We start from the raw sequence: 26,983 nt of genomic DNA on the forward strand, positions 1-26,983 counted from the left end.
AGTAACGAATAAAAATCGTTGTTATCTTGACGTCCGTCGTATGAACTAGAGTGAGGAAAATGAATACCTGTCATGTATAAGTTTGAGTGTAGAAAGTCTAAATTTTGTATCTGCTTGAAAATAATATCAAGCTAACCAAGTCTGTTAGTTTTTCATTCAATTTCTGTTGTCCCAGATAAAATGATACTTACGTTATACCTATTTATAAAAATATATTCAAGGTTGTGCTGGGTACTCCGATGAACACTCGATATTTGCTTCACGTCTGCGGTTCTTATGTAGGCAAGACGTGACACTATTTGGAATGAAATTGAAACAGAGAGGTTATTTTAAGTATTCGTTTTATTTTAATACATGTATGTACAAACTAGTGACAATATTTACATGTTGTTCGATAATGAAACACGTCGTGGTCTATCGCTAAGGAGCCGAGCAAGGCTATCGAGTTTACCAGTATGACACGGGAGTGGAGTAGGCAGCGTAGCTCAGAGGAGATCTGTAGTAGGCGGGGCCGTAGGCGCGAGAGTAAACCGCGGGGGCAGCCACAGCGCGGGCGGCGAACACTGAGGGACCCACCACGGCGCGGGCACCGGTCGTGTACGCGCCAGCGGTGTACGCTACAGGAGCACCAGCGGTATACGCGACGGGGGCACCGGCGGTGTACGCAACAGGGGTACCGGCGGTGTACGCGACGGGGGCAGCAACAGTGCGTGCAGCGACAACGGGAGCGGTCGCAGCGTACACCGCGGGTGCAGCAACGGCACGGGCGGCGGTGTAGTACGCGGGTGCAGCGGCGTAAGTGCGCGATACTACGGCGGCGGGAGCAGCCACGGTGCGGGCAGCAACAACCGCTGGAGCTGCGACGGTGTGGACGACGGGGGCGGCTACAGTGCGAGCGGCAACCACGGCAGGAGCGGCGACAGTGCGGGCAGCAACCACGGCAGGAGCGGCAGCTACCACGGCGGGCGCGGCTACGACGGGGGCGGAGACAACAGCAGCGTCCTTGCGCACGACGGCGTTGAAGCCGTTGACGTCATCGGCGGTGTAGTCGACGGTGCGCTTGGTGCCGTCCGCGTCCAGCAGCGAGTACTGGCCGGACACGGCGCCGCCCACGCGGGTCTCCACCTGGCTCTTGTAGTCGCCGGTGTTGGGGTCGGCCACGTCGTACGCGAAGCTGCTGTAGTCGGCGTCTACTCGCGCCACTGGCGCTACCACTGAGCACTGAGCTGCGGCCACGAGGGCGAGTACTACGACCAACTAAAAACAGAAACAAACTTTATTGTTAAGAATCCAAAGAAGACTGATTAAACTGTTCGGTACTGACATTAATCAAATGAATGATGCAATGTCGCTTCAGCGGATAAAACAAATAATAAAAATTGGCAATACTTATTCAGCTAAGTATATTTAAAAATATTTTATTTCAAATAAATAGCGCAACAATTTTCTTCATCTTATCACTCACGAATCGAAATGATCTAAAATCACTAGAACCACTTCACTAGGTATAGATAATCACCTTGGCTGGCATTGCGTTAGGCTGAGGTTTTCCACTCGGTGACTGATACTGCGTGAGATCGCGAGGAGCTTTTATATGAGCTTCCCAACGCGAGGGCGTGGTCGACCGCTATGATTACTTGTTGATCTTTAAAAATTATATTCAGTTTATTTTCTTAGGCCTAGTCGGGTTCTGTATTACTTATGTATTTCTAGATTGTGTTCATAAGATCTTGCTACGTAAAAGCAAAACTACCTAATGTCTTTGTATGTTTTAACCAAATGCTACTTTCCTACAAAGAATTTTTGCGTTTCTTATAAATTTTGATGCGTTGGGAAAGGTTGGACATGATAGATGTTAACTTTTGAGTTTTATTTTGTATTTTGGTACTAAACAAAAAGTTCACTTATTCTGATAATTATCACATACAATACAGTACATTTCGTTCGTAACCCGACACTACGGACTTTCCATCGATTTTATAGACATCGAAACTTTTTAACTACGGAACCCCAAACACACGACAAGCTGAACAGCCTTTGTGATGCCGACGGATCCGGAAGGGCAAGGTCGCTGATGAGATCTGTACTCACGTCGAAGAGGTTGCATCTCATCTCGTTGCACGCATCATTGTGCATCTTAATTTGTTTCGTTTTATTTTTCGGTTGATGTGCTTTTGTTTTTCGGTTCGAGATTTAAACTTCCTGGTTTGTTCTTGTGTTTTTTTTTTATTTTGAGAATGATGATTGGTTTTTGTTTCGGGAGTAGTGGAACGTATACCTGCATTTATTTAGGGAACGGGTAGGAAATCAAGCATAGAGATCTTTTACATCGTGAACTATAAAACTTCAAATGATATTATTTTATCTGTCTCATTTAAACCAGCATCTTAGGTACAGCTTTAAAGCAACTAGATCAAGATAATAAAAATTCGTTATTAGATCAGCTATCTCTTGGAAATTCAAAAAAGGATTTAGCTACCATTACAAATGGCGTATAATCTCGATGTTTATCATAATGCGTTTGCTCTACATTCGACTTCAAGGCAATCTTCACGCGATTGACGCGATGCTTACTGAATTTGCATGCAACAAACTTCATTCTAATGTAGAAGAAATAATTTATTAAGCTTGATTGATAATACTTTCTGATATATTTGTGTTAATAATCTCTTTCAACTTTTGCATTATTTTACGTGTTGAGAAACATCATTTCTACATTTACCAGATTAAAAGCTCACTCGTAGTGCGACTGCGGTGCGTAGGGTTGAATTCCCGGGTCGGGCTGGACCCATTAGTTCTGAACCTCGTTAATGATACACCCCTGCATAGGAGAGGTCCTGGTCCGGTCCTGTATCTGACCTCCCTCCGGTCATGTCGGATTGCCGCTCCAGTGGGCTATAAGAGAGTGGATCTGTGTCTGCGCGAATGCTTGTGCATTATAACTTCCCCTCCTCGGACAGAACTGCACACAGTGGACGTTATTGATATTTTCATGAATTCAACTGGAAAAGTTAAAAGTTTACATGTTGTCAAATGTATTATTTACCCATATACAGCACAAGCATGTCTCCGTTGTTTACCCTATTTGAATTTCATCAGCTGGCGTAGGATGAAAATTAAATATAACTGTGACTTTACTGACTAACAATGAAGGAACAGTTATACTCATTGCAATAGTATCTGCATATGTGATTCTTTTAATAAGTGCAGGAATTTAATATAACATGCTAAGTGGAACGTGGTCGGCGTTATAAGATTTATTTATAGAAGAACTGAATTTGAACTTTATTTCTATAGCACAAGGTTTATTACTGAGTGTTTGTAGTACAATTTTAGCAACTATAAAATAAATGGATGTGAAATATTTTGGCGTAATGGCAATTTGTTACTATTTTTTGTAAGACTGATATTAAAACTAGTCAACCAGGAAATACTTATTGGGCGAAAACGTCACATTTGAAATGAGTAATATTTTACTATATTTTAGACTGGGTGTTTAAAATTCTTGGTTTATTGACGACATTGTCAGTTTATTACTTGGTTCATTAAATGGCATTTCGATACCATTGATTGAAGAATTTATTAAGATGTCTGCATTTATAAGCGTTACTTAAATTGAATAGACTTATATAATGGTTAAGAAGGATTCTTATATCCTATAAAAATAAGAAAATTATGCTAATTAGTGATATATTGTGCATATTTAAATTCTTCAAGTAATGCATAATTAATGGTAAAGTTCATGTTAACAGTTTTTACGCATTTTTTTTACAATGTTTCCTTTACCTAAGAAATGTGCTGTGTGATTGTTCGAGAGAGATACCATAGTCCTGGTACAGAAAGGGAAAACCATCATTTGATGATTGTCCACATTAAAAAGTAAATGTTCAAGGCCGTTGGGCTATCCTTTCGCCTTAAGTACTTACTAATCCAGTGGGGGTTGGACATGGACATCCAGAGCTGATCTATAATTGTCTATTGGGGCTCATAAATAAACTGTACAGATAGTTAATAATATTGTAATGTAAACTAATTCCATTTCATTCTAAAATAATTGCCAGTGATCAACTGGATTTATTGTAACATAAATGTCAACTTGCTATACCTACAGTAATTTAACTGTCAAGAAATGGTAAGCTCTCAATACCAATATGCCATAAGAATTTTATCAATATCTCTGAATCACAAAACTAGTTCGCGAATAGAGTTTATGTTTGAAAGATGAGAGTCAACTTATTTGCTTTATTATACGTAAATACAGTACCTATACATATACACACAAGTGTCTTCAACAAAAATAACATTACTTCTGACCAAATTCACACGCGTGCTATAAATAAACCAAAACTCTTATCAAGATCACTGAACCAAATCAAAGCTACCAATTTAATGAGAATTGTACCAACTGACACAATCGAGAACATTTGATAATTTTTACTAATGAGGCAACATTGGGCAACTATATTAGATTCACAGAACAACATTTTCCCAAGTTTTGAGATTTTTTCAAAATTATGAACTAAATTGTTCTTTGTTGTGCTAAGTTTGCTCAATTACCTTTGAGAACATTGTTTCGTATTGTTAACAGAGATACTGACTTGTTCTAAACTTCCACGTCTTTATATAGGTGCTGTTTATATATCTTTATTACCTCTATGTGTATCGCAATTTTAGCGGAAATATAATTGAACATTCCCATCTCTTCATCTATCTTTAGCTAATGTATGTAGTAGAGTATAATTATGAAGAAGTTAATGTTCGACTTGAGCTGATAATACCAGGTTACAAAGCATCATAAAATAGGAAGTGCTAATTATAGTTTAGATTTTACTAATAAACCTGACAAAAACTTTATTTTACGATTCATAAATTATCTACTGTCTTTAATACCTTCTAAAGGAAAGGTCTTTTAGGTTTTTTAAAGACTTGGGAATGCACATGGTTGAATTAGTTGAAAGATTTTATTTCATGCATTTAGTATGAAAAAAATCTACATAGGTCATATCGACACGCAGGAAATTATACTAAGTATGGGAGAAAACTTGAAATGGGATGTAAATAAAAACAAGAAGAAAATGTTTAATGATTTCATAGATGTTAGAGATATTTTTTAATCATAAATTGAAATTATTGCATAAATTAATTATTTATACTCAATTTTCAAAATGACATGATGAAACACATAAAAAGTAAAGTTCAAGCTAAGTAAATAACTGGCAAATGTTTACATGTCTTTTGGCTGTTCAAATAATTAAGGAGCTTGTAATTTTCATAAATACACATGTTACCGTTAAGAGATAGCATCTGTAATTGACACATAAACATGTAGTTTACTCATCAACGAGGCCAATGTTACCATTCTAAGTGCAAAATTAATTTACATAATGGCTGTTTCAGTTCCTAATTAAACCTCTGAAACAGAATCTTTCGAAATCTTAGAGAAGATGTGAGCGCAATCATTTCAAACTATGACCCCCAAAACTACAATACAGTGGTTTCGTGTGAATATAAATATTCGGAACCGACGGGGTTAAATCATTCACAAGCCAATGTTGAAGACGAACACATATCACAATGGCAGCTAAGGTAACCATACAATTATTAGAAAAAATGCACAAAATTAGCAAAGGGCTTAGTATTCATCCTGACGGTCTATGTGGATCAAATCAAACTATTCAAATGTTTATGCATGTTTTGTTAACAAAAATATATGTAACATTACTTTTTAATAATAACATGTTGTCTAATCAAGTTTAATTGTCTGTCTTCCAGTTCATCGTACTATCCCTGCTGGTGGCATCAGCGTACGGCAGCGGAGGCTACTCGAGCTTCTCTTACGGCGTGTCCGACCCCATCACCGGTGACGTCAAGGATCAGCACGAGAAACGCGTCGGAGACAGCGTCGTCGGCAAATACTCACTCCTCGAATCCGATGGAACCAAAAGGATTGTGGAATACGCTGCAAACGCAGCCACTGGATTCAACGCCGTCGTTCGCAAAGAGCCTGCTATTGGTGTTCATCCGTCTGGACTTCATGCACCGTTAGCCGGAGCTGCTTTACATGGATCTTTGGCTCATGGACCAGTACACGCTGCACCTATTGCTCCCTTAGCTGGAGCCCTTCCCGGAGCTATCGCCCACCAGGCTGCCATTGCCCAGCAGGCTACCCTTGCTCACAAGGCTGCCCTTGCCACTCAGGCTGCCCATGCCCAACAAGCTGCCGTAGCCCACCAGGTTGCCCACGCCCAACAGGCTGCTCTAGCCCAACAGGTGGCTCATGCTCAGCATGCCGCCCACGCCCAGCAAGCTGCTGTTGCTCAACAGGCTGCTCAAGCTCAACAAGCGGCCCTAGCTGAACAGGTTGCCCACGCTCAGCATGCTGCCGTTGCACAACAGGCCGCCGTTGCCCAGCAGGCTGCCATTGCTCAGGAAGCGGCTCATGCTCAGCAAGCCGCCATTGCTCACCAAGCTGCCCATGCCCAACAGGCTGCACTTGCCAAGCAGGCCGCCCATGCCCAGCAGGCTGCACTAGCCAAGCAGGCTGCCCACGCTCAGCAGGCTGCTCTGGCCCAGCAGGCTGCCCTTACCCACTCTAGTGCTCTAGCCCACCAAGGCGCCCTAGGCCATTCTGGTGCTCTTGGACATCTGTCCCATGGTGCTCTTGCTCTCCCCAGTTCTCTCGGCCACGCTGGTGTGCTTGCTGGAATCAACCGTCTTCCCTCTGGTTATGCTGGAGCATACGGAACTCCTTTGGCTGGCCATCTTGGTAGCAGTGGAGCTCCTGCCGTGTCTCACTTTTCCAACGCTATTGTACACAACGCTGCTCGTCCCTACCCTGGTCCTTATGCCGGAGCCTACAACGGTGCCTATAGTGGATACGGAGCACCCTTGGCCCATGGATCTCTCAGTCCCCTTGCACATGGCCTTGCCAGCAGTTACTCGAACTCTGTATCTCACCCAGCTTCTCCGGGCGTTCATGCGGCCCAGTCTCTTGGATCTGGATGGGCATGGTAATAAATGACTGCTGCAAATCTGTGATATAAACGACTAATAATAAAATTGTAAATGCGATATATCGAAATTTTATTTTACATAACCTGCTATCATCCCTGTACTGTTAGTACCCTAATCTGGTCAGATTTTCATTTTGTGCTAATACTACTGTTTTAGCGCAGTATTTATTTACATATACAAATTAAATGCATATCACCAATAACGACAACACATACATATTCTATACATCTAAAATCAGTTCTTTCACATATGAATTAACTAAAATCTAACCCTAATAAAAACTGAACTTGAAGCTAGGTAATAATACAAAACAGTTAAAGGTTATCTCAAACTTGTTTTGACTGCTTGCAACTCATTACAACACAGTTGAGTTCTCCCAAGAGACAAAGCATAGCAATGATATAATTAAATTAACGACCTGTAATGTTTCACAAAAGCTGTGGAGTTCTAAGATGTGTGGTTTCTAGGGAACTGACCTAGTGCTCTGGTTCTATCATGTTCATGTTATTAACAAAGAATTATCACTTCTGTGCTAATTAGCATTTGTAATTTTAATTCAAAATAATACTTATGAGATCGTTGGACTTGCTTTAAATTGAATGTTAAAGCAGTCTACTAATCTCTAGGTAATTATGACTTCTCTACAAATTTTAGGAGATATTAAAATTAGCATTGCTTTAGTATTATTTTTGGTTTAACGAAACTGGAAAACATTTAAATTAAGAGCAATGAATTCAACCACTCACATTATGTCTCCATTAGGAAATTGTATACATTCTATGCTTCATAAAATATTAGATAAGATTAAGTTATCTAGTTAAGTCAGTTTAGCTTTACAAGTGTTATTTTCATTAGGACCAAAATTTGCGTAATAGGCACATTTCTTACAATTCTTGTTACCTTATTTCGGTCCGTTTCCTACAATTTGTTTACAAATAGTAAAATTATTTATCTAGCACAATGTGCGGTCATTCAAGGTGAACTAGATTTTTGCACTTAGTTTCGGTGTATTATTAGTCCTGCGGATATGGTTACTTCAGACCTTCTACTTGTTAATTTTAGTTATTAACATACAAAGGTTAAATCGCTTTTGTAGCCAACTGACCACTACTAACGTTATAAGGAATCCTTGAAGTCTTTGTTTATTAATTTTGTGTGTTATTAATAGAAAGTGGTGAATGTTTTAAACAATATAATAATAAAAATCAAACCAAAAATAAGGTACTTCGAACTATTTTATTTCATCACAGCATATTTCATTGGGGTTTCAGTATAAATAATTATTATCTAATCATTATTTAGTACAAATGGGCGCCGTAGAGACCATGAGCGCCGTGAGCGCCGTGAGCGCCGTAAGCGATGGCACCGTGAGCGAGGGGAGCGGCGTGAGCACCGTAGAGTGAGGCGCCGTAGGCGAGGGGAGCGGCGTGCGCGCCGTACACTCCGGCGCTGTAGGCGAGGGGAGCGGCGGCGACCGCGCCGTAGGTGGCCACGCCGTGGGAGTAGCCGTGAGCGACGGGAGCGGCGTGAGCGATGGGGGCGGCGTAGGCGAGGGGAGCGGCGTGCGCCACCACGGGAGCGGCGTGAGCGAGCACGGGAGCGGCGTGAGCGAGCAGAGCGGGGTCTTTGCGGACGACGGCGTTGAAGCCGGAGTGCGCGTCAGCGGCGTAGTCGACGGTGCGCTTTGTGCCGTCGGAGTCGAGCAGCGAGTACTGGCCGACCACGCTGTCTCCGACGCGGGTCTCGTGCTGGCTCTTCACGTCGCCGGTGTGCGGGTCGGACACGCCGTACGAGAAGCTGGTGTAGTCGCCGCCGTGGATCGCGCTGCCCTGAGCAGCCGCCACCAGAAGAGCTACGATCACGAACTGAAAAATTATGAAAGAGTTATTAAACATAAGTGCAGCATATAAAAACGAAGATACGGATCACCACGTAATATCGAAAGTTATCTAACTTGAAACCCTAATGTAATGGCTTGATTGTTCGGAAAATATTCATCTAGATGTTATTTGCACATCAATGTAATAAAATGGTATATATCAGAACTTTTGCCTTGATTAGACAGTCCAGCACAATGCCATTAAACATTAAACCTTCCTATTCAAAGGCCTGTACAATGAAGAACAATAATTCAAACACTACAATTTAAACCAGTGAATCTAATTCAGAAGTTTCTCGTCAGAGTTATCGTCCGAATCTGTATTGGTAAAAAAATACTGCCACATTAAAATTCCGCCGCATAATTTATAACAATCACATTTCTTTTAAAACAAAAGAACATTCCAAGTCCTAACTATCACCAATGACAAAACCGAACTTTTTACCGCAAAAAAATGGAAACAAAGAATAATTAAAACTAACCTTAGCTGCCATTTTGTAAGGTATTGTTAGTAACACAAGTATACTGCGAATGATTAATCAGGGTTAGCAATTCTCTTTATATAGTATTCCCTGAGTATGCCAGTAGTGAATAGGAAGTAAGAGACATGCAGTAAGGTCACGCATTTGAACGTTTTTTGAGGTAGGTATACATTTCGTCGGCGGCCAGTAATGCGGAACTTGGTCTGTACTGACCAATGGGTATTAGAGCGAAGGAGTTTTAGGACAATATCCTGTTCAAAGAACATTTTTTTGGGAAAATTACTGTATTTCGATGGAAACTAATCAAATCAGGGATGATTTTGTTTGAGTTACATGAAAGGTTGTGTCAGACTTTCAGTGACTTAAATTCATTGATTTTAAACTTTCTTAGTATACGAGATGTATGATCTAGTTAGTTCTTTAAGATGAAGTCAGACATTTGTTTCAGGAGTCTACCCTTCAACTCTGTCTTGTATGATTTACATTACCCTCACACTGCAGACAGTTGATCCGATAAAAAAGAAAATCTTGATTCCAATCAAAGTTTTCAGTCGGTCTCATACCGCTGAAATTCCTGATCTTTGTAATTTGCGTACTACCACTCATCTTCAAACTGACTGATAAGCCTAAAAAAAACTATCGGCCGACTGAAAATAGGTGTTGTTAACACTAGTCTACCGTGTATATCCAAAACACTGTAACTCGAGTTACAGTCTTTTGCCTTAATAGCGCTCATTTGATTCCTTCGAGGCAGTTACATATCTCTATAATATTACTTTTTCATTTTAAAGTACATAGAAGGAGATAGGAGCACCTAAAAAACACTGTATTTTAGTTACATTTATGGTTTAGTTTGGCATATCACTGTAATTGAAGTTACAGTGTGTTGGCAAAACATTTTACGCGCGAATAGCCGAAAGCTTTAGATACAGTGTTTTCGATACCCAAACAATCTTGACACGCCGCGCGCGGCGACACTTCTCTGCGCGTAATACTTGCAAGACGCGCGGGGGGTGGAGCGAGGGCTCAACGGTTAGTAGTCAGTCGTGAATCATTGCTTGCTCGGACGCGCGTGTTTTGATCGATGGCGCGTACCTACTTTCGATAGATTTTCGTTTGTGCGTTTAAACGAGTTTATAAATAATAACAATGAGTGGGTATCGAAATAGATTATTAGTGAAATTGTCACAAAGCAATAAACAACATCACAACAACTCATCATGTACCACAATGGCTTCAGAATTAAACAGTGTGTTGAATGAAAAAGAGAATATCACCGGCATTAATAAGGAGCGTCCTGGTATCAATACATCATACGATTGTGGTAGCATTGAATATGATTGTTCCACATATGCATTCGATTCACGTAATATAAGCCCCTTGATACCCTTAGTGAATCTCAAATAAATGAGTGTATTGCCGACAATCTTGGTGGCGACGTCAACTACGTTGATTTATTACCCGTACCTGCTTCTAGTACCAATCAAGAATTATGCAAGGATTTAAGTAGCCAACCCTGCGCAGAGAGTCCATCATTCCATTCTGATACTGGACCCGTAATTAATGTAGACGCGGCGCCCTCTTCTACTTCCAACGTAGAGTGTCTCGATACGTCAAGTGCTGTATTTCCGTGTGAAACACTAGAAGAAACTTATTCTCCACCAGTCAAAGATGCCGAGACCCTAACGTTATTTTGGAAAATCAAGCAAAAAAGCATCCCATGAGACCTTCTTGCCAAAACTGCAAAAAAAACTGTTCTGTTAACATCTCTGAATCCAACAGAGAGACCATTCACAGTCAGTTTTGGAGTATGGACAGACAGAGACGACGGGATTACTTATCAAGACAGGTGCATAAAATGTCCACGGCAACCAAAACGGCTGGTCCTACCTCAAGGCGACACAACACTTTGACATGGACTCTTAATGAGTTCAAGGTATGCAAAACATTTTTTTTAAATACCTTAGGATACAGTAACGATGAAGCAGTCCAGGCTGTTCTAAAACAAAATCACTTGAGTGGAAATAAAAATCCTAAAATTAGTGCTGCTCCTGATCCCAGAGGTCGTCACACACCTTATAATGCTTATTCTGCGGAGTACGAAGACGAAATGAAGAATTTTATATTAAAGTATAATCCTATGCCATCACACTATAATATAAAACATGCGCCTAACAGAAAATATCTGCCAGTAGGCGTGAATTTTACATCCATATACAAAGAATTTCAAATATACTGTCAAGAGAAAACCTGAAAGTTTGTAGTTGGGCACATTTTCACCAGATGATCAAACAGCTCAATCTTTCTACAGCAGAGCCAGCTCAAGATATTTGTACAAAATGTAGAAACCACGAGGTAAAACATAAAGCATTACCTCTACCGTGTAATTGTACTGACTGTATAGATATAGGCAAACATTTAGAAAACAAAAGAGATTCAAGAAGAGATTTGAAAGCAATAGAAGAAAAGTGTGAAAATTCAGAAGGACGAGACGTGCTGTATACTGTAGATATGCAAAAGCTATTTGTATGCCACTGTTAACTACAAAAGAATACTTTTTTCAAGAAAACTCGTACTTTTCAATGAATCATTTGTGCCTCCGGGAAAAACAAACAGGCTGTCTGTGCCGTTTGGCATGAGGGAGAAAGTGGTAGAAAAGCTCACAATGTTGCTTCTACGTACACCCATTTTCTTAGAAAATATTGCAGAGACCTGAAGTCCGTAACATTTTTCTTGGATAATTGTAATGCACAAAATAAAAATAAGATACTATTGTCTGCTTTGATAAGAGTTATTAATGATAAAATGACAAATATAGACAAAATTACTCTGGAATACTTTGAACCAGGACACACCTTTATGGCCGCTGATGCTGTACACGCCGCAATCACAAAAAAATTGAAATCTAAGGGACAAGTCTACGATATAGATGATTTTATATGTACAATTAAAAGTTCACGAAAAAACATGCAAGTCGACTTATTAGGTCACCAAAATATGATAATGTTTAGTAATGATTCCAAAGTAGCATTTCCCAAAGAATATAACATACATAACCTTAAAGTAATCGAATTTAGAAGAAATAATGTAACAATATTTGTTAAGAATGATTACAATGCTGAATTTAAAGAGATATTTTTTGAAAAGAAAATAGAAATAATATTGCGGGCAAAAATATCAAACGGAGTAAATGATCTTTTGGAAGACATACCTAAGGAGAGTCAACCCAGAGGTATTAGCGAGATTAAAAAAGAGTTATTAGACTTGTGCAAGTCAATACCTCAAACAAGAACATTTTTTTATGAAAATCTTGTTGTCTCGGAATCACCCGATCTTGACGAACACATTGATACTGATTTAATATAACTTCTAAGTAATTTACAGACTGATTACTAATAAAAACTTGATCTCATTATTGAATTTTTGTATTTAATTTGCATTTTTTTTAGTTTTGTTATGTTAATTTTAATTTTACTGCAACGGTTATTCTACCTAAGAAATAAGTAAGAATTAAGAAATAATAATTGATGTTTGGAGAAGTCTAAGTTGAGCTTTTGTTATTCAAGTATTTTTGATTTTATTTTTGAAATGTTTGATTTTATTTGTAATTTTTCGTTTGATTATAATGTAAGATTTGATTCATTTTATTATAACAAATAAATAATTTTTAATGTAAATTCTGTTTTATTATTTTTGACATAAGTGGACCCAAACAAAATTTAACACCCCTATAACACTTTGTAACTGTAAGTATTTAAAATTGTCAATGTAAATTCATTCGGACATCCTCATAAATACTTATTATTGTTAAGGTAATACACTGTATTTGAAAATACAGTGTTTTTGTATGATCCATTGGCTCTGTTCTCATAAAACCAATACACTGTAACTAAATATACAGTGTTCTGCTCAAACAATCGGATAAATAAATCTTAGTTTTATTGGGGCAATACACGTTTACTTAGTTAAGTCTTATTGTATGGATCGTATGGTTGTAAAATTAAGATGGTTAGATTAGACGTAAAAATGCCTATAATTTGGTACCTATTACTATATACTTTATTTTTAATATATTAAGAAAACAAACCAAAAATCAAAAAAAGTTTTAATAGCCCTTTACACGAAAAAGGTACTTTTGAGATACAGTGTTTTGGATTTACACGTCAGTAGTGTGAATAAAATAATCGGTTTTGGAGCGAATAGGGATTATGTTAAAAGTATTTTCGGAGTAATGACTACTCTTATATCCATTAACAAGTTGGGACAGAACTTAATTGATTTAATACAATCTATTTTGATTGTCAAGTGTCGTCGAACTCGTATTTATCGAACCGTGACTTTCGCAGGAAAGAAAAAGTTTAATGTAATTAAATGTATTTTTGTTTGTATGGTTTTCATTCACCCATTAACCAGATCAAAAAGAATATTATTGAGCACATAAGCTGTATTGTCAGCGAGACTAACTACTTATCTAATTTTACAAATTTTGGTGTCAATCTACTGGCAATCTTGGATTTGCATGCACTTCAATCTGCTAAAATGGAACCAGGACAATCTAAAGACAAAATGATAACTATTTTTCATTAAAAAAATCCAGATATATCCTTGTAAAAATATATTTATTTCATATCTAGGATTTCCTTTCACAATTCCAAAATTTTTGTTCTTGAAACTCTTACTAGAATTCATCAAGGAAAGATTGCGTGTAACGTAACGACCTTCAAATTCTTTACATTCTTCATAATGTCGATGTTTTGTTTTGTTTTATTAAAACTACGGATATTATACTATATTGTTAGGCCTTCTTTGCACGTTTGAGTAATTACCTTAATTACAAAGGCCGAATAGTTTTTCTGTCTCACGCGTTTACACGCACTTCATAGCCGTTATGGGATAATAATTATGATGATACATGAGCGATTTTTTAAATGTTTCTGATGCGACGCGTAGCTTGCGGGAGATGTAGCGATGCGTACCTCACATTTCATTCCTTCTATTGCCGCTGACTTGGGATATATGCACATATTAGCAATCCATTTCAGAGAACAGATTTTCCTCATAATCATGGTGGTATCGACCCACTGCTGGGCTCAGGCCTCCTCTCACACGGATAAGGAGCATTAATCACCACGCTAGCTCAATAAGGGTTAGTGATTTCAGACTATAATAGTCCAGGTTTCCTCAAGATGTTTTTCCTTCACCCTTTTCTCAGCCATTGGTGTCCAAGATATGCTTAGAAATACACTTACACCCACATACACGAGAGGTTGGTTCTGTATCCACTAGACCACCACAACTTGTAGGGTACCCAGATTATTATCTTAGTGTTCAGTAACAGTCGCATGAGCCGATCGATGTAATGTCAAACTGCGTTTCGGTCCGAGCATGAGTGGTCATCTGCGTCTTGGCGAGTTTCTAGGTCATTTATAAAGTGCGTAATACTGTACGGCTGTATCGAATATCGAAAACACGTAAAACGTTGGTACTGAGGTATATCTAGAATTTCACATTGGTGAGAAAAAGGTAATACAGATGATGTAAGAACAAATAATATTGTAACCGGTCCTTTAATTATTACAATTATTAGGTAGTGTTTAAGAATGTTTAAAAAATCTATCTTATTGCAACAGCACCTATTTTTATGATGAAAGCTCTTAACAAAATACTTTATGACTTGACATAAAATGTAAATAGCGGAAAACAGATCGGGATAATCCGCATATTTTCAACTGACTTCATTCAAGTTCTACTTTCCCTGTCGTGGAATTCCCCACGATTGGGTTTCTTGGTAAAGTTTTATTTTAGGTAACAGAATATTTTCTTATAAGTATGCTGGATTTGTCATCAGATTCTGGCTACAGCATAATATAATGATCCTCAGATGTTTCATAAATGCTAACTTGGTCTTCAAGCAACTTAGTCTTCAAATATTTTTTTTTATTTGCATTGCTGCTCTCAAAAGTTCGATGATAGGCTAAACCTACTGTAACTTGGTATAGTTCTTGCCAAACTATCCATTGGATTTCGGATAGATCTACATGTTTTTTAATGAAGCTCATTGTAACCGTAAATTATATTTTTAAATACTTAAAAGGGGGCGAAGAAAACAAGCAAATTCGTTCTTGGAACTATTTTATTTGATCACAGCATTCTTTCATTGGTGTTTCATAATAAATAACATATTTTAACATTATCTAGTAGAGGTGGGCGCCGTAGAGAGAGTGAGCGCCGTGAGCGCCGTAAGCGATGGCACCGTGAGCGAGGGGAGCGGCGTGAGCACCGTAGAGTCCGGCGCCGTAGGCGAGGGGAGCGGCGTGCGCGCCGTACACTCCGGCGCTGTAGGCGAGGGGAGCGGCGGCGACCGCGCCGTAGGTGGCCACGCCGTGGGAGTAGCCGTGAGCGATGGGGGCGGCGTAGGTTAGGGGAGCGGCGTGCGCCACCACGGGAGCGGCGTGAGCGAGCACGGGAGCGGCGTGAGCGAGCAGAGCGGGGTCTTTGCGGACGACGGCGTTGAAGCCGGAGTGCGCGTCAGCGGCGTAGTCGACGGTGCGCTTTGTGCCGTCGGAGTCGAGCAGCGAGTACTGGCCGACCACGCTGTCTCCGACGCGGGTCTCGTGCTGGCTCTTCACGTCGCCGGTGTGCGGGTCGGACACGCCGTACGAGAAGCTGGTGTAGTCGCCGCCGTGGATCGCGCTGCCCTGAGCAGCCGCCACCAGAAGAGCTACGATCACGAACTGAAAACGAAAACATTCGAATTATTATTATTTCTTAAATTTTTTAGGCTATATCATATTTTTTACTCGTCATAATGTCATTATTTTTCCTTTATTATTTAGCTTTTTATCTTTAACTTCACGTCAACCATGTCAATTGCCACTTTCACTCTAGAAACTTTTTTTCAAGATAGAACTTTTTTCCACTTCACTTTTAATCAATAATATTAAATTCCAACCAACCTTTGATGCCATTGTTAGTTAGTTATGTTTCACAAGCGTACTGCGAATGATACATCAGGGTTATCAATTCACTTTATATACTATCACTGCTGGCCGCTGGTTCGGTATCTAGAGGAAGTAAAAGACGTAGGAAGGTCGTTGCATGAACTGAATCCTGGTATTTCGTATCAATTGTAATTGCCTTACAATTTGTAATTTATCATTGGTCTTATTGTATTATATCGTATTTCATTGGCAATTACAACCGTCCCATAACTAATGATTCTCTCATTTTGTGGATTGTCGAAACGCTTGACTGGGAACGAATTTGTGGTTTAAGATTGATGACCTAAATTCCACAATCGGGATCAATAAATAATAAATGTTTAGCTTATTTTAGAATTTACAATGACTTAAAGTTCTAGCGGGTGGGTAGCGCTTTCTCAGGTCTTAAAACTACATGTTGTATTGTTTTTGCGAATACCTAAGCTGTGCAACTATCGGAACACTTAATTTGCCATTAGTAGTATATTGAATAAATTTTCTTAAAGGTTTCCTATTTAGGGACTTTTATGTTGTAACTTACAATGATAGGCTAGGTCTCGAGAAAGGACAATTTCATCGCAGCGAGAGTGAACAGTGAGTGAACAGCAAGGACCATCTAGTAACTACATAAAATTGTAATCAATAATTTCTAAATTATGACCTTTGTATTTTATTAAGCAATTGTTTCAGCGTATATTATAATCACAGACATTGAAATAAAGGAAGGTATCGGTATACTAATATTAATTACTCGCATGTCAGAAAGTGTCAAAATAAACGTATCACTTATTAAGGTCGTTCGAATCTATGTTTTGTTTCTTTCATAGTTAAGTTTATGTATTGCAACATAATTTATGTTGGATAGAATATCACTAATTACAGTTTTGAATTACAGTTTTCTTAAAACTACTGTTTACTATACATTTTCACGTTCAAGAAAAGTTCACGTTCATGTTGCCGGCAAACTTGGGCCTTAGTATTTTCCGACATAAAATGTAGATCGTTGTGTTAACGTCTATATTAGAATTTAAGTTAACATAAGTGATATGTCTTAAAACCTAAACTAAGTAATTCAATCCTTACTAATACTATAAATGTTATTGTCCGAGTAGAGAAACGTGCACATAAATAACCTATTTCCATTGTACGCCATTGACGATTCTGAAGAAGCTTTTCCATCTGACCGAAGAAACAATATAATTACTATCAGGTCAGCAGTACCTATAGCCGTCGAAATATGAAGATACATACATAGACAGAGGAACTAAATAAGTTTAGATTACAACGTTTAATAGCTGCACAGGTGGGAACTCAAGTTCTTGTCAACTTTTATGCTAAGGGAAGCCCGGCTTTAAATTCACTCTCTTCAGTTGGTAAATTTCAGCTATGTACATTTATCGATATAAAATTGTGTTTATATTTCGGATGATCGTTAGATTTATAAATGAATTTTTTTTTTATTTAGAAGCTCTGATTTATTTACCTTGTACAAACCTCATATAGTTTTTTTCTTACCAAACCAGAACGTCAAAACCAACAACATTCTCATGAGTTCCTGGACCATACCCAGGAAATTATAACAACAAAAAAAAATGAATACATTAAAGGGTACTTAGTACTGTGTATTTAAGTTATTACGGAAATATGCTTTCTGTTGCGTGTATAATACGGTACAGTTTACTGACCTCACTTGTACGTTACTTACTTCCTTTTAATTCTGAGTACAACAGTCATGTAGGAATAGTATATAAAGAGAATTGGTAACCCTGATTATACATTCGCAGTTGACTTGTGAAACAATTAACAATTTAAAATGGCAGCTAAGGTTTGTTACTATTTTAATGAATTATGAAAAGAAAAAAGTTTTCAAAACTTTTTAAATTTACTTACTTAAAAAAAAAACGTACTAATTAGACACATTTATGTTATAATAAACAATATTTTTTTTATTTGCGAATAATTTTATACTTACACATTTAGACAATTTGCTAATAATGTTTTATCAATTTCGCAGTTCGTGATCGTAGCTCTTCTGGTGGCGGCTGCTCAGGGCAGCGCGATCCACGGCGGCGACTACACCAGCTTCTCGTACGGCGTGTCCGACCCGCACACCGGCGACGTGAAGAGCCAGCACGAGACCCGCGTCGGAGACAGCGTGGTCGGCCAGTACTCGCTGCTCGACTCCGACGGCACAAAGCGCACCGTCGACTACGCCGCTGACGCGCACTCCGGCTTCAACGCCGTCGTCCGCAAAGACCCCGCTCTGCTCGCTCACGCCGCTCCCGTGCTCGCTCACGCCGCTCCCGTGGTGGCGCACGCCGCTCCCCTCGCCTACGCCGCCCCCATCGCTCACGCCGCTCCCGTCGCTCACGGCTACTCGCACGGCGTGGCCACCTACGGCGCGGTCGCCGCCGCTCCCCTCGCCTACAGCGCCGGAGTGTACGGCGCGCACGCCGCTCCCCTCGCCTACGGCGCCGGACTCTACGGTGCTCACGCCGCTCCCCTCGCTCACGGTGCCATCGCTTACGGCGCTCACGGCGCTCACTCTCTCTACGGCGCCCACCTCTACTAGATAATGTTAAAATATGCTATTTATTATAAAACACCAATGAATGAATGCTGTGGTCAAATAAAGTAGTTCAATGAACTCAAATATTTCTGTTTTTGATTGATGGTCCTTTCTATAAACCTATCACCATTCACCCATCCAAAACAACAAACAAACTACATATAGACCAACTTCTTGAATTCTCAATACAAAAACATGATAAAAGCTCGTATGCGTTTCTGAGCTGTGGATTGTTCAATATCGTCCAGAGGCGGATCTATCGTAGTGCGCACAGTATACAACCCTCATTGACTTGTGATGCCAAACATGTTTCTCCTTTTTATGTATAAACTCCTCATTACCCCTCAATGTATTTCCTTTACTACTTCCTTATGTATGAATGGGAATGTAGGTACGAGAATTTTCAGCCAAATCAGATGGATGCGCCCACAACCTGTTTTGAGGGCTGAATCCCCGCATTACGTCACAGTGACTATAACTTAACAAGGAATTCTCCTCAAGGTTTTCATAACGGGAAGAAATTGTAGACATCATAATCAAATAACTGACACCAGTATGTCTCACCTAAACAAAGACATGTTACAACATTAATTAATTATCATAATGACGTTCACAACTGCCTTGAAGTGCACGTTGCGGTGACACGTCATGAGTGCGTCAGAGCACAGTCACAGTACAGTTAATTTAATCACGAATTAATGTTACTGGTTGAAACAAAACCCTACTTCTCGATCCTGGTAAGACTGGTTGTGAGACTTTCTGGCTTCCAACCATCTACTCGTAAGACCTAGTCGTTCAAATTGTAGCCGGATCACAAATGCCTTATAAGCTTATCGAAAAACGGAGGACCTCTTAATTTTTTGTCATAAATGAAAAAAAATAATCTCGCAACTTCGGATCGCATCCTGATGCGACCTCATGATCGATCAACCCGCTGTCAAAAATCGGCTGTTACTACGGATTACAATAACCGATCCACTGTTTGTCGTATAGAGATTGATTGACGTCTATACTAATATAATAAAGAGGAAACATCTTTTTGTTTGTTTGTTTGTACCCCGAAGGCTCAGAAGCTACATAACCCATTTGAAAAATTCTTTCACCGCTCGAAAGCTTCATTTTCCGAGTTACAAAGACTATTTTTTAGACGTTGGCAGTAGTTCCCACGGGACGCGGGTGAAACCGTAGGTAAATTAAATGGCTAGTGGTTTATGTGAAGCTAATGTCGTTCGATCACTAATCGAAAAACAACGGATGGATCAGTCAATGTAATCCGTAGTTGGCTCACTGCAAAAATTATTATAAACAAGCACGAATAAATGACTGGAGAAGTTAAGTAAATATTTGTGAATTACTAATAAATAAGCAGAGATCGATTCAATATCTTTTTGGGAATTAAAGACTGTTGTTACGTTTTGGAAATAATTGTTGTTCAAGAAATACCTACTATCAAATCGTATTCCATTCTATGATGGCTTGCATGTTATCTGCCGCAATTGATTCATAGTCTTCAGCCAAATAGGTTCAGCCGTTCTTGGGTTATAATTTATAAGTTTAACTTTCTTGTCGATCATATAATAAGCAAAATGTGTTAATTAGTATACTAGATATTTTATAAGATTATTTTGAATTTTGAGCAGCTCTAAAAACAATGAGAGCGTAAATAGCCCAACACAATTTAATTTCCAGGTTTTTCAGTAGAAGTTATTCGAGTAAGTTCATCGAGTTTTGTACATAGATATGTGGCAAACCAAACAACCATATTTTTTTTCGACCTAGCTGTTTTAGTTAACTGTAGTTTTAAGGAGAACTTTAATAGGTTTTATCTGTTCAATAATAAAAATCCGATGTTACTAGAAAGTCTCGAAATACATAATTTTATTTACATATCCAATATTTACAATTTGTTAACAATTGGTCGGTAGTCTTGATTCAATAGTATCGGGCGTAGGGGAAGGGGGTAGCGTAGTTGATGGCTCCAAACTTGGCGAAGCTCAGAGGAGCAGCGGCGTAGGAGATGGGGGCGGCGAAAGCTTTAGTAGCGATGGCAGGGGCCGCATAAGAGATCGCAGGAGCCGCGTAGGAGATGGCAGGGGCAGCGTAGGAGATGGCAGGGGCGGCGGCGATGAGCGCGGGGTCCTTGCGCACGACGGCGTTGAAGCCTTGGGCGCCGGCGGCGTAGTCCACGGTGCGGCGCGTGCCGTCCGACTCCAGCAGCGAGTACTGGCCCTGCACGTTGTTGTCGATGCGGTTCTCGATCTGGTGCTTGAAGTCGCCGGTGTAGGGGTCCGCCACGCTGTACGAGAAGCTGGACAGGTCGTTGCTGGCGCACACCACGGCCACCAAGGCGAAGGATACGACGAACTGTAAGACAAAAAGAATATCATATTAGTTGGCGATTCGCCGAAAATGGTAGGCCATTTCAAAAATACAATAGAAGTAAAGCCATGATGAAAAAGCAAATAAAAATGTAGGCAGTCTTTTTGAGGTCAATAGACATACTTAGTCAGAATGCACTGGAATATTGCGATGTAAACTTCAAGTTGTAACAATATTTTTTGTAATTTATTCAAATAGCACAACTTAATTAGTTTAAGTATGAAGCAACCTCTGTTCTTAATATATTTTTATGTTAATGACTTAATTATTGTAACCGATAAGGATCAAGACAATAACAAGAATGTTTACCTTCACAAACATTTTGAAGGAAGTGTTTTTGTTGTTGTGACTACGTCGAAGAATCCTGTGAGTCTGATGCTCCTTGCTCCACCTGCTGAGCCTTTTATATCAACCAACAATTGTTCCAGTTTAATTTTAAACTTATTTATTATGAAGAAATTCAGGAAATGTCTAAAAGTCAAGTTCGAATCAGGGCAATGCTCTGAAGGGAAAGGTCTCACTTCTCAGTTGTGCGAGTTTATAAATAAACTAGTTTAAAATTATCTCATGTCTTCACCTTTTAAATAACTGAAATTATAAGCTTACGAACACTGTTTATTTTGTTTGAGTCATTGTAAAAGTATCAATTATGGTTGACACGAGCGGATCTAAATGGAATTGTACTCAAATCTTTTCATAGTGGGTTCAAAAATAAATCAACAAAAACTTGGCAAATTATACAGCTTTTATTATTTCACAAAAAATACATACATTATACATTACAGGATATATATAAAACTGCTAAAGAGTGTTCGTTTAATTAAGATTCCGGTCGGACACAAGCTAATTTCCTTTTGAATACTGACCACAATATAATAACAAGGCTAACTAGGTCCGGTCTAGTACATTACTTCTTAGTCACTCCAATAGATATTCATAGCGAAAATATTACACAGCTTAAAATATAAATGCAACATCGGAGTCCGTTTCATAAGCCACTTGTTCTAAATTAATTCTTCATTTACGGCCAGGGGTTATGGGCTAAGGCAGCAGATCCATGAGAAATGGTTTGAGAGAATGAAGACCTGGAGTAGGCTACTGGAATGGGTGCTGAGGAAGGGTGGGCAGTTGGGGGAGGGTAGGCATTGTACGACTGGACAGCAAGGTTGGGATATCTCCCGATATCATTGCTTACTGTTTGAGCATGGCCGGCCGCTCTTCCATCATTGTTCACAGTGGCTTGGAAGCCGGTATGGTCATCAGCTCTGTAGTCTACCGTTCTTCGGATGCCATCAGGTTGGAGCAAGGAGTACTGTCCTAGAACAGTGTCGCCTCGTCTGCTTTCATGTTGGCTTTTAATGTCACCAGTGTGGGCATCGTTGACTTCGTAAGCAAAGTTGTAGTTGGGATTCGAGTCGTAGTATGAAGGTTGTACTCCAGCGAATGGTATACGAGGCTGATGCAGCAGCATGCAGGATGCGGATATCACCAACCCGGAGAGGACTGCTAGCTGCGGGAGATAGAATATTAGAACGGTTGATGACGTCATGAAACAGGATTTTGAACTACGAACTTTTTTCTAGGGTTGGAGGCTTATTAAATAAAAGATGATATTTTTTAAATCATTTAAATATAGATATATATAATTTTTTACCTTATGGATCATGTTGATATTTTGTAGGTACTTGATTGTCTGTAGAATACAGTTGTTCGAAGAATGATTATTTGTCGGTTTTCCAACAATTTATATACAAAGTAAAATGAAAATCAATACTGTTTGAGCAATACATATTGTATTTCTTAGAGTATTAGACCGAAATAAAACTGGTTACTTGTTCTAGGTTACTATAGCCTAAGATCAAAAAAATAATTGCAAATGAAATAAGAGTACCTTTAGTAATTGAATATTTTAAGCTTTGTTCAAGGTGTTAGGAAGAGTCGGATTTCCTAAAGCAATCTAGTCCTTCGACAATTAAGTGAAAGTATAGGTAGATAATTGGTTGGACTTATGGTCAGTAAAATATTTTGTTTATAGGCTACAACTACAGTAGTTATTCATATTTTGACACCGGTACATAATTGACTTAATTTTTAAGGCTCTTAGCAGTCTGTAACTTATATTTCAAAAACATCTAAAATAATCAGATCTCTGTCAGAAACACTCTAGTAATCTCTATTTAAAAACTGTAACCACAGCCTCGTAAGCTGTACCTACATGTACATACTATTGTATCAGTATACCAAGCAAAGGCGGTTAGTCATCCGCTAACGTCCATAGATAATTGTGGAGAACGGAGCACACAATTATACTAGTACCAGCGTACCAGTAGCATGTCCACTACCTACTGTTACTACCATAGTAAGATGTTTACGTCACTCGCACAATATGAAAATGATAATCCATTTAATATCACGGTCACGAAACCTTACTGAAAGAAATCATCTACATATTTTTCTATTGATACCTGATGGAATTGACGCAAAATACGGGCCCATTATGTTCTTTTACATATAGTATATCTTACATTCGTTTCTCTTCTTTCCTTATTTTAATAAAGCATAAGGGACAAACCAGAGCTTAGTTCATTGATAAATAAATTAAATTGTGCTGGACTATTGCATAACTTATAAGGTCAGTAAAGGACCAAGAAGTGTACAAAATATTGGTCCTTCGGTCCGTAAGATTGTAAAGTGTAGCACGAGACAGGTACCAGTTCTTTCCCATACAAACACGGAACCAATAATTCTCATACCACCTGCAAATAAATACATAACTTAGGTACTTAAAGTAAGTACATTAATTTATCACACATACTTTATACGTCAAAGTTGTCTACCAAATATGATACCAATAAATATAATAGAGGAACGCCCACCGAACTCAATATAGTATTGTTTTTATAACACGTCAGATATTCAGTGATACAACGCGGAATTACGAGCAATAATGGCTGGCCTTGTAAATGCATGCCCGCGTTCTGGCTGTCCGCCATTACTACTGTGAAGGAAAGGCTATAGCGAGAGCGGGAAGCGAGGAAATATGTACTTACTTATATGGTCTGGAGGAGTTTAGTGTAGTTAGGGGTAGGTTATTCATGTATATGTCAATGGATGCTTATGATGAATTTCCTAGCAAGTAGGAGATTGAAACTTTGTTCTAAGAGAACCAAAAAGGAGTGATGTAATAATATAATGTTGTAAACTCGAAGGACTGTTTGTCCATCTTTCACGCCAAAACTACTAGGTATAATGATTTTAATGAAATGTGCACAGATAGTCTACAGCCCGAGAAAATACATGTGGGCTTCTTTTTATACTGGTGCGGGAAGTACCTAATTCCTTTGGAACACGGCTGGAACGGTGGGAAACAGGTAGTTCATTATCATGTTTGTACATGAAAAATAAGTGCGTACAAAGTCGCTTACAATAGAGCATAGGGTCGTCAGTTTTCCATAAAAATATCATAAATTCCGTCACATATTGGATTTTATTTTAATGTTTCATTAATTTTCTGGTTCTTTGTTTTGATTGAGGGCCTATAAAAGAGCGTATATTTTAAGTCGAACGACAATCACTCTGACATCCTTCGACGGTACATTATTGAAAATAATGTAAGTGTAAGAATCCAATAACTTATTTGCAGGGTATGGGTATTTTGCCAATAAAAGAGGCATACCTGTTAATTATTTGTTCTACAAAAGCTCTCATTCATACTTGATAGCCGAAATAGTCGCATCTGTTCAGAGTTCGTCAGCTATTGCACAAATCATTTTTACTGGTAGGTTTTTTTCCAGTTTATCAATTTTCATTAAATATCGGATCAGCTGTTTTAGTGCGAAAGCTTAATAGTCTGACAGAAAGATTCAGTTTATCTTTCGTTTATAATAACAGTTGGGATTACGTAAAGAAGCTACTGGTTCCCACTGCACACATACGATTCATCAGCTGTTCTTATTCCGAAGAAAAATACCATCCATTCATTATAACCCAAACACTTCAAGTATTTAAATTAACAGAAACAAAAGCGACGTAATCTTAACAGTTCATTATATAACTCATCTTGTAAAAAACGTGCTCATCAAAGCCAATTAAAGTTTACGTAAGATTCGACCTCATAAAGTGACCGACCGTGGCATTGAACTCGGGACTGCACGCTGCGCTTGCCTCGAGCGCCGAAAACTGACAACCATGGTTGCATAATAAAGTTTCAAGTTATAAGAAAAGAGCGTTTTACTTTCTAAGCATCTATCAACTTTAATTTTATAGAGTTACTCGGCATTATAGGTGGTCTATGATTGAATGTGTTTGGGAATAAAGCGTTTATTCATAAAATACTATTTTAATTTTGTAAAAGAGCTACTTATTCACCAGATTAATTCATAAAAGATTGAGTCAATAATCGTATTGTTTAGTCAAATAAGTATCTCAATTTAGGTTGTACCATTCTACAGTAAATCATGAGTTCTGGTGATCATTTTTGGCTAGCATAAATTCTTAGCTAGCATTACAACAAAAAAATGATTAAAAATATTTTTATGTTGCGCCAATATCTTATAACGTGGACCAAAAATAACGGTGAGCGATTCTCCTGTAATACGTTTTTGTCTCACATGATGTAACTCGGTCTTGCGGTCGGCTTGCTATTATAATTGTTAATCTAATGTGAAGCCAGCTTGTTATTTTGAACATCTCATTAAACGCAAGATTGAGACAAACAAACAAATCGATTGGTACGTCATTCATCTTGGTGTGATTAGTTTTGTAGAAATGAATATGACTTGATGTGTGTTGCAAGCGCAATGGCTAATGAAGAAAGCCAGGTGTTTGTTTCTCAGGTTATGCTGAGTGTTAGACTGGTTTTTAAAGAAAATTATAGGAGTCAAATATCTGGACTTGTGCTTGGTCTAACAGAAACGTAGCTGTGTGTGAAAAGTGTACCCTAAAAGTGTGTCAAAATATTCGTGTTACATATTTACTTATTGAACTTCAAATTTAATTCAAAAGACAACCTCGTTTAATAACGTTATTAATGAGTTGACACGAATTTTTATATGCTACTACGATTTAGCGTTTAAAGGAAATGATGCTTATCCAAAATATATTTTTTTTGTTAAGCATTTTGACTAATATTTATCATTAATTTGTATTATTTAATATATATTAAATATTAATAATAATTAATAGGCTATTTCTCAATAACTACGTCTCATTATTTACTTGATACGAGGCCTTGATCTTTGTTTAAACATAAAGTTTAATAATAAAGGAAGTCGTATAGAAAACACTAATGTTGTTCAGACAAAATTAATTACAAAAAATTTTAATAATGTATCAAAAATATTGATATCTTAAAATATAAATAAATAATTTCAAACTATTAATATATAAATAATATTTTTGCTATGATAACATAATAGTGGCCAGCTAAGTATTTAAGATAATGTCTGCTAGTTACTACTATAGGCGAAAACTATTTATATAAAGTCCAGCCGGATATCACTTAAACACGCATTCATTTAGTTCGGACCTCCTCGTATAAAAACCAAGTGTACGACCTTCCATTTTTTGCAAGACAAATTTTAATTTAATAGGCGTGTTCCATTCACAATGAATTGGTCTGTGTTCTTATATTATTATATTTCACTCCATCGGACGTGTCACTCACACATGCATAATGTCC

At 38.5% G+C, this 26,983-nt stretch overlaps 6 protein-coding genes across 6 annotated transcripts; 2 read left to right on the forward strand and 4 right to left on the reverse strand.

Annotated features, from left to right (window-relative positions):
* Window positions 1-324: 324 nt before the first annotated feature.
* LOC110381216 (uncharacterized) lies at window positions 325-9,515 on the reverse strand. Its single transcript, XM_064035072.1, has 7 exons — window positions 9,376-9,515; window positions 8,316-8,879; window positions 6,625-7,032; window positions 6,370-6,528; window positions 6,142-6,258; window positions 1,520-1,627; window positions 325-1,257 (listed from the first exon to the last, which is right to left on the reverse strand). Exons 1-7 carry the CDS (start codon window positions 9,385-9,387, stop codon window positions 448-450), a joined length of 2,178 nt encoding a protein of 725 aa, XP_063891142.1. The 5' UTR covers window positions 9,388-9,515; the 3' UTR covers window positions 325-447.
* LOC110381206 (histidine-rich protein PFHRP-II) lies at window positions 5,482-7,065 on the forward strand. Its single transcript, XM_021341452.3, has 2 exons — window positions 5,482-5,586; window positions 5,773-7,065. Exons 1-2 carry the CDS (start codon window positions 5,575-5,577, stop codon window positions 7,012-7,014), a joined length of 1,254 nt encoding a protein of 417 aa, XP_021197127.3. The 5' UTR covers window positions 5,482-5,574; the 3' UTR covers window positions 7,015-7,065.
* Window positions 9,516-15,490: 5,975 nt separating the features above from the next.
* Window positions 15,491-16,428, reverse strand: LOC110382272 (larval/pupal rigid cuticle protein 66). The gene is made up of 2 exons (XM_049835894.2): window positions 16,332-16,428; window positions 15,491-16,109 (listed from the first exon to the last, which is right to left on the reverse strand). Exons 1-2 carry the CDS (start codon window positions 16,341-16,343, stop codon window positions 15,570-15,572), a joined length of 552 nt encoding a protein of 183 aa, XP_049691851.2. The 5' UTR covers window positions 16,344-16,428; the 3' UTR covers window positions 15,491-15,569.
* Window positions 16,429-18,065: 1,637 nt separating this feature from the next.
* On the forward strand, window positions 18,066-19,010 carry LOC110381229 (larval/pupal rigid cuticle protein 66). The gene is made up of 2 exons (XM_021341484.3): window positions 18,066-18,180; window positions 18,370-19,010. Exons 1-2 carry the CDS (start codon window positions 18,169-18,171, stop codon window positions 18,925-18,927), a joined length of 570 nt encoding a protein of 189 aa, XP_021197159.2. The 5' UTR covers window positions 18,066-18,168; the 3' UTR covers window positions 18,928-19,010.
* Window positions 19,011-20,776: 1,766 nt separating this feature from the next.
* LOC110381253 (larval/pupal rigid cuticle protein 66) lies at window positions 20,777-21,750 on the reverse strand. Its single transcript, XM_064035370.1, has 2 exons — window positions 21,613-21,750; window positions 20,777-21,288 (listed from the first exon to the last, which is right to left on the reverse strand). Exons 1-2 carry the CDS (start codon window positions 21,622-21,624, stop codon window positions 20,857-20,859), a joined length of 444 nt encoding a protein of 147 aa, XP_063891440.1. The 5' UTR covers window positions 21,625-21,750; the 3' UTR covers window positions 20,777-20,856.
* A 280-nt stretch (window positions 21,751-22,030) lies between these two features.
* On the reverse strand, window positions 22,031-23,109 carry LOC135117006 (cuticle protein 18.6-like). Its single transcript, XM_064035241.1, has 2 exons — window positions 22,958-23,109; window positions 22,031-22,813 (listed from the first exon to the last, which is right to left on the reverse strand). The coding sequence occupies exons 1-2, from the start codon at window positions 22,967-22,969 to the stop codon at window positions 22,325-22,327; spliced, it is 501 nt and encodes a 166-aa protein (XP_063891311.1). The 5' UTR covers window positions 22,970-23,109; the 3' UTR covers window positions 22,031-22,324.
* Between the last annotated feature and the right edge of the window lie 3,874 nt (window positions 23,110-26,983).

Source organism: Helicoverpa armigera, chromosome 6 (genome assembly GCF_030705265.1).
Source record: "Helicoverpa armigera isolate CAAS_96S chromosome 6, ASM3070526v1, whole genome shotgun sequence".
NCBI classification, from domain to species: domain Eukaryota; kingdom Metazoa; phylum Arthropoda; class Insecta; order Lepidoptera; family Noctuidae; genus Helicoverpa; species Helicoverpa armigera.